Genomic DNA, 7,864 nt, shown 5'->3' with positions numbered 1-7,864 from the left:
TTGAAATTTTGGCGTAGCTATAAGCATGTTGTAAAGATTGTTTGATAGCAAGTTGATTAAAAGGAAGTCACCAGTCCAAGTTCCAAATAGCAGGAATCCACAACCACTTCCACTCTGCTCTGTTGTTTTTGAATCTGCTCTGGCACTGCAGCATTTTGCATTTCAGATCAGACACAGAATGATTTTTAATAATTCATGTCTCTGTGCAGAATGTTTTGTCATTGCTATTCTTCCTTAACATAATACAAGAATAACCTAGAATTGGAAGAGGATGTTCATCTATGTATGTACGCACTAGCATGCCTCTGATTTTTTACTTGCAAACAGTAACTATCTTTTGCTTACTACCAAAGGCAACTAAGTTACAGCTACATCTAGGAAAGATTCAGAGTTGTCTGATTGCCTACCAGAAACAGTGTGTTTGTGTTAGAATAATCCATATATCAAACATTTTCTATTAATTCTTTTTTAACCAACTAGGCCTAGTTTTATGTTAGAACTCTTAAAAACATAAATGAAATATATCTAGGGAAAGTAACTTGCATAAAAATAGGGAAAAAAAAAAAAAGGTGATATTTAGAAGAACAAAGAGAGATTCGCATGAAATGATAATTTATTATATTTTAGGTTTACAGCATACAGTCAGTTCTGGTCATACATATAAAATAGAGATGTAACATTATGCAAGAAACTGACACTGTCTTTTCACAGAGCAATTTAAAGTAATTTTAATATAGTTTCCAAGTGTATTTTCCATAAATGCTAGTTCTTTTTATACAGGCAGATAGTGCTAACAGCTCTTTCAAAGGTCATGCTAGAGAATTTCAGAACTGCAAAAGGAGACAGAACTTCCAGACTAATTATGTTTCCAAAAATACCATTTGCATATTTTACCTATCGTGTATTTACTATTATAATTAGAGAGATGGTAACAATTTTGCTCAGAAAGAGAAAATTCTCTACATAAAACCTCACATTCATTAAAGGCTGTAGCTAGTTAAGTGTATGCACCATTAAAGACACATCAGAACACAATCTTTACTTCCCTGGACACTTACTCTTAGTTGTATTACTTTACCGTGGGTAATTTGGACACTAACACTAGAGCAGTTCACAGATCCAAAGTTAAATACAAACTGTACAAAAGATTCTCATGTTCTACTACTGAAACAGTTGCCTCAGGGGTTAAATTAATTAAGTTTGCGGAGCAGGTCTAGTACATGCCATAAGATATGTCCTCACCCAGATCTTTCTACACAGATACTTATTCTTGCAAACAAATCTATGGCAATTTTGAATATATGACTTTTGCCTTACTCAACAATACGTCATAAAGTTTATTTCATGTCTTGCAACATGCTGACTTCCATACATTTGTCAGAATCACCAACGTCTCCAGTTCCCTGAGCCTGTAACTTTCAGCCCCACCACTTCTCATGAGTCTTTTAAGCACTGCAAGCTGCTTGTTCCTTTGCGTCCTTTTTTCTGGCACCCAGTCCCTTCCCAGTCTCACTTAATGGTAACTGGATCCCAGTTAGCTATTCTGTCTCCCAGCAATATCATCTTTCAAACACAGTGGAGGTGTATTTGCCATTGTGGCAAAACCAACAAAAACCTCTGAATGCTCAAAGAGGATAAAGAATATCCAGCTTTCTGTGATAATTAGCGCAGTCTGGTTGTGGGTGATTTAACAGGCTGGAGTGGACCTGCTCGCCCCCACCCCACTCAGCACAACTGCAGCCAGCTCCCCTGTGCACTTCAGGGTGGCCATGACAAGATGGTGATAGCTGTCATTTGCTCATCTTTCTCATGTATTTGCTCATCTTTCTCAGGTATTCGCTCATCTTACAGGTATCTGTAATCGGAATGTTTTTTATAATTTAACAGATTTTTACAAGTGTCTGTACTAGAAGGCTTTCATGACAGTATTCATACCTTTAAATACATCAGGAAACTCATGTCCTGGCACTCCCTGACAGTCAATCAACTCCAAGAAGGTTTGGCATCACTCCTATTTCTTCTAAAGTCAGGTAGCACAAACCCCCAATTACCTTGCCACCATCTAATGCCTATTTAGAACTCTCTTCCTCTACCTTGCAAAAGACAATCACAATTGACTTGTTTCCAGTAATACACAGAAGAACACAGTAACTGCTCCCATGGAGGGTTGGATCTATGAATTCTTATCCTAAATGTCTAGAAGACTGACACTATCAGCAGACTCCACATGGTTAATCCCTTCCATTTGCACTGTTTTCCAGACATCATTTACGCCTCCACCCATCTGTCACATCCTGAACTTTAAGGCTTTCTCCAATCTGATTTATCCATCTGCTGAAGCAGTCCAGTGCAGTGTTAAGAAACACGGGAGCTTTCCATGTGCTAATGATGCTATCACAGACTCACAGTTTACCACTGGCTGGGAGTTTTGACCTTGCATCGGTAGAATTCTCCTCCTATCCTATCATCACCAATTACTACATACCCCTTTTGAGAAATTCAGGCAAATTGCTCTCTGAAGTGAAAAAGGCCTGTATAGACCATCCTGTCAATCCTTCCATACTACTAAGAAAATTCTTTGACACAGAACTTGCCGCATCTTTATTCTCCAAGCAAGTATTTCATTAGCACTTTGAAACATCTGAAGAGAAACATGGAAAAGAATTATTTTCATCAGGTGATGAAAAGATACCAGGAACCTGACAGACCTGTTGCTTTAAGGTTGTTCCATAAGCGTCTTTTCTTTGTCCCTCTTGGCAATTATCTTGACTTTTTGGCAGGATCTGTTATATCCGCAAAAGAACAACTTGACTGAGATTCCCCTGTCTTTATCATTCTTTTTCCTTGGCCAGGCAGAAAGTTGTTTTGCAGTTAGATTTCCTAGTTGCCATCTTGCTTAACTCTATTGAGAGTAAATAACCTCAGGCCCTCCTAATCTCTCCTGGACTTTCTTCAGCACCTCTTACTTCAGGATGAGTGCCATGGGCTTGTGGGAAACTTTTTGTTTGCTTATCTCAGAAAAAGTTTCACTATGCTGTCACTTGCTGGGCCTTGCGGTTCATACATCTCTCAGAGTCATTTAATGTTACAGGGAACAAGTTTGTTATTGACGAGACATCTGTCCTGGGTAAGCTCCAGTACTGAGATACTGTATTTATCTAAACAGAGTGGATCATACTCTTGTAGTGACATCTGAAGCCTTGCAGGTCTATTTTCTACTTAGTTTATACTTTAATCTCATATTGCAGTGGGTGGAGGCATGGGAATCTTAACAAAATGTTGCAGTCATCTTCCCTGTTTCCCATGCTATACTACAACGTGCAGGTTGCATTCAGCACACCGTTGCTGTCTCCTTTGGTTACTCTCTGACCATACCGCTCTTGCTGAAGAGGATGAAGACCTTTTTTTCCATGCTGTGTATCATGGCTTGAGACAGCAGTCCCCTGCTCTGATGCTCCTATCCTATGCATCCACAGGATTTGGAGGAATTCTGCAGTGTGAAGCTGTTACTAAACTCGCTTATCAGTCAGTTGATCAGGAGAAATATTATGCTGCAAGAGTCGTTATAAATACCTTTGTGATTAACAAAAATCTATGTTTAATATATTTTCCAACATCAGCAGATAATGATTTGCTAAATATTTGGGGAAGAAAAATGGTTTTAATTCAATTGATTTAAAAAAAATATTTCTTGAACAAATTAACAATTTTATTACCTAAATTAGTACATGTGTTAGCAAATGAGAGGTTATTCGTTAATTGGTTGGCTTGATTTAAAATGCAAAAATTTGGAATATACCTAGCAGGCAATAAATGCCTGAATTTTTTAACAGGAATGAACAGAACGGGGAATATAAATCCCTTTAAAATGTGATTAGTGCTTATATATGGGAGGAAATGTTTGCTATGGCTTCATGTGTTTTATTCTCTTCTCATTTGTTGCTTTCTTAGTGTTAAATAACTAAGACAAAGGTACATCTGAAGAAAATATATTTTATCATGAAACATGGATTTGAAATAATCCCAACCAAAAAACTAAGACATCTGAAAAACCCAGGGTAACATGTAGAATTTCAAGGGAACATAAAATTTTATTACTGGGAGAAGCATATAAATAATTTCAACCCAAGCCATCTACGCAGAATACCATTTCCAGAAAAGCCTCATGAGTATTTCTTAGATATACAAAGATTTTTTCAACCTATCTTCTTTGTATCACAAACTTAAAGTATATCTTTTTTTGATTTTAAATGTAAAAGCATGCTGGCAAGACACGTCCTGATCATGTGTGCACACAGGTGTGGTTGTTTTTCTCTTTTACTCAATGTTATGTCCACAAAGATAAGGGCACAAACTATTAATAGTAGCAGTATAGCTGAGGTTCTGTGTTATATTCTAGATAACCAGGTTTGCTGATGGAGGAAATAAAGGTGGTACTTAAAGCCAAATATGTCCTTAATGTGTTGATTTTGAAGTCAGTGTCACCTGACCTTGCCAGCAAATAGCTAGCAAAATCTGAAAAACTTTTGTTTGGCTATAGCTAGTTTCCTTGAAGCACGAGGTCCCACAGACCTGGAGTTTTGCATCTAGGAGGAGGCTGAGTCCTAACTGAGCAAAATATTATGTGAAAAAACTTAAGATTGCCTTTCAGTTTCTGTTGTATTTTTCTGTAAGTCGTTGTAAAGGAAAACACAATTTTAATAAAATGGTATGAATATTGAAGTAGCATGAGTTATCTGGTCAACATACAAATCATTCATGTGGTCTCCTGAACTGAAGGCAGCATTTTTGCAGGTAGAGGAAGTTAAATGCAGTTTCAGGTTGTTATTTCTGGTCTAAACACATATTACACACCATGCTGGGTATACTTGAAGAACATGTTTAACTGCTTATGTTTCATCCTTTCTAAATAGATTTTGTATCAATATTCTGCATTTTCTCAGTGGTATAAGTCAGCTCCTGTATTCTTTTGCCTTAGGTTTTTATAGAGCACATACAAGTGTAAAGCCTTTCTAGTGGGAACCAGGCCGATACTATTAAACAGTAATTATTTGCTGACTGCAGTCATGACAGCCTGTTTGACCAACCAACCTACAGGTGAACTGGACTACTAGCTACCAACAACCACTTCAGACACAGTAACTCTACAGCCTTGTAAGATCTTGGCATTGTGGATTTACGGGACAGATTCACAAAGACAACATTTCAAATTGTCGAGTGTAACTGTGCGAAAGGCTGCAATTGTTTAATAAACAATCACAGATTAGCGTTCTCCTTTATTGTTTAATAGACTTTCAGAGAGAAAACCTGCATATGGGTGTCTCTCATAGCAGACTAACTACTATGAGCAGAGTCTGAGAAATCTGGGACTGTTCAGCCTGTGGAAAAGGAGGTTGGAGGGATCTTATCCATGTGCATAAATACCTGATGTGAGGAAATGAAGACATCAGAGCCAGGCCCTTTTCAGTGGACAGTGTGAGAGGCAATGGGCACAAAATGAAAGAGAGGAAATTCCACTTGAACATAAGGAAACATGTTTTCATTGCGAGGGTGGTCCAACACCTGAGCAGGCTGCTCAGGGTGGTCATGAAATCTCCATCCTTGGAGATACTTAAAACCCAACTGGGTGCGTTCCCAGACAGCCTGGTCCAGGTGGCCCTGCCTGAGCAAAGGGCTGGACCAGATCAGCTCCAGAGGACCCTGGCAACGTCAGACACTCTGTCACTGTGGAAAGTCTAGGTAAGACACCATTTCTCCCAGATAAGCACACCTGCAAAATATTTATGGCAAGACACAAGTTCAAGTAGCTCACAGAACATATATGAAGTATTGCTCCCAAATAGGTGGCCATTGGCCAAACACTGCCTCGAAACTTCTGAACCTAGTTTCCTTTCTGTTAATTTCCTCACGCGCATTTCCCAGGTGAAACCCGGGGAGGGCACAGCAGGAGGCCGGGCCGGTGGGGAGGGGAAGGCCGGGGGATCCCCGCCATTGCCGCGGGCACCGCAGCCTGCTGCGACTCACCTCAGCCGGGGCAGCCGCCGCAGGTGCGCCCCGGCCGGCGGCGGGAAGGCGGCGCGGCCTGCGCGGGGCGGGCAGCGGCCCCCGCCTTCCTCCGGCGTGGTTGTGCCGCGGCGGCCCCTCCTGCCACCGCCCGCCTCGCCCCTGCCCCACGGAGGTGCCTCCCGGCCGCTGCGCCGCCTTCCCGCTCACCCTTCCCCCGCGCCGGTGCCAGGCCGCGGCTCCGCTCCTCGCCTTCCCCGGGGAGGGGGGCGTGAGGGGGAGGCGGCGCATCCCGCACCTCCTGCGGGCAGCGGGCGCAGGGGGAGGCGGCGGGGCCGAGAGGAGGAAGCGGCGCCCTCCCCGTCCCTCTCTCCCGGTGCTGGCGGCGGCTCCTCCTCCCGCCTGTGACCCGCTGCCGCATGTGAGCGCGGAGGAGGGACGGCCCCAGCGTGGCGGCGGCGGCAGGAGGAGGAGCGGGAGCGGCGGCGCGGCGTCCTCCCCGCAGCCTCATCGCTGGGCCCCGCCGGCGCTCCCCATGCCCGTGTGGTGCTGCCGCTGCTCCTTGGCCGGTCACTTCAGGTGAGGCGGCGGGGGCAGAGCGGGCGGCGTGGGGGCAGAGCGGCTGCGGGCCGCCCCCTCCCCGGCGCGGCGGGAGCCGGGTGAGGGGAGGTCCGGGGTGGGGTGGGGGGGGGGTGCCGGTGAGGACGGGGAGCGCGGCCGCCGCCCCGCTGCTGCGGCCTCCGCGGCGCTGCCCGGGCCCGCACGCCGCCTCCGGGGCGCCGGGGGGTGGGGGTGGGATGGCGGGGGGCTGGCGGGGCCCCGGCGGGCCGCGCCCTCACCTTGGGCAGCAGCCTGGGCGGGGGGCGGGGGGGGAACCGCCGCCCGCTGATGCTCGCTTTCGCCTCCGGGATCATAGCGCTGCACCGGCGGGGATCCCGGTCCCGATGGGCATCGCTCCTCCCGGTTGCTTGAAAAAAAAAAAAAAAAAAAAAACAAACCCCAGCAATCTGACTCTGATAAATTTGTTTCCCGAAGTGTCGACTCGAGACCAAATTTAAATTCCTTTTATATAACAAGCTTTCTGTTAACCGCCCACTACAGTCAGTTTACTTAATATTTTTGCTAAAAGTATGCAGGAAATTCTAGGATCTTTCAGAAGTGCTACCTGAAAAAGGCAGCTCTTATTTCAGTAACTTGCAGTAAACGAAGACAGTAATTATGAAAGAATTACTATTTTCTTTGTCAGAGGGAAAAAAAAATGTTTATGTATGTGCAGTTTTTTTATCTTACTGTTTTTTTCACATCAATTAAAAACATAAATAATTAACTGAAAAGCACTAAAAAGCAAAGAAGATGAACGTGTTTAGAATCTAGGTGTTTGGCAGAATGTATTTCTTGAGGTTATTTGGTATGACAAGCACAAGGTGAACTAAGCACTAGCTTTGGAACTGATTCATCTTTGTGCCTGCTTGCATCTCTGCAGGACTAGAGCCATAGATATTTTTGCCAAATCCCCACCACTGCAAAGCTCTCTACCATGAGTTTTTATCAAGATAAAAACTTCGGGTACTTGGTGGCTTTCAGTGTTGCTCAGAGGTTAGGGAGATGGTGACCCCTGATTTAAGATCTTACTGAATTCTGATGTGATGTTCTCTCAAAGGAAGAACATGCTCCCCACAATTGTCCTTCATCGGCTTCATATCCACAGTAGCTGAGAAACTGTGTTGTATGCAGATGTTTCTATGCAAAATTAGATTCTGCACTAAACCAGTTGGGTAGTTTGTGATAGACTAAGCTGCACAGAAGCAACATTTTTATTGTTAAAGATTCTTTTGTAGCCTATAGCACTGTGCATATATCC

General features: G+C 43.8%; 1 protein-coding gene and 1 long non-coding RNA gene across 2 annotated transcripts in view; one reads left to right on the top strand and one right to left on the bottom strand.

Annotated features, from left to right (window-relative positions):
• Positions 1-599: 599 nt before the first annotated feature.
• Positions 600-6,139, bottom strand: LOC122152657. Its single transcript, XR_006164713.1, has 2 exons — positions 6,025-6,139; positions 600-3,551 (listed from the first exon to the last, which is right to left on the bottom strand). It is a non-coding gene; the product is annotated as an uncharacterized LOC122152657 (long non-coding RNA).
• The window catches only part of OSGIN2 (oxidative stress induced growth inhibitor family member 2), a 24,936-nt gene continuing 20,913 nt past the window's right edge, over positions 3,842-7,864 (top strand). The window contains exon 1 of the mRNA XM_042785998.1: positions 3,842-6,582. Coding sequence (XP_042641932.1) covers positions 6,539-6,582 — 44 coding nt within the window. The 5' untranslated portion in view covers positions 3,842-6,538. The remainder of the gene's footprint in view (positions 6,583-7,864) is intronic.

This window comes from Tyto alba, unplaced genomic scaffold (genome assembly GCF_018691265.1).
Source record: "Tyto alba isolate M040663 unplaced genomic scaffold, T.alba_DEE_v4.0 Super-Scaffold_9, whole genome shotgun sequence".
Lineage (NCBI taxonomy): Eukaryota > Metazoa > Chordata > Aves > Strigiformes > Tytonidae > Tyto > Tyto alba.
The sequence above is the reverse complement of the archived record's forward strand: the minus strand, read 5'-3'. Positions and strand labels throughout refer to the sequence as shown.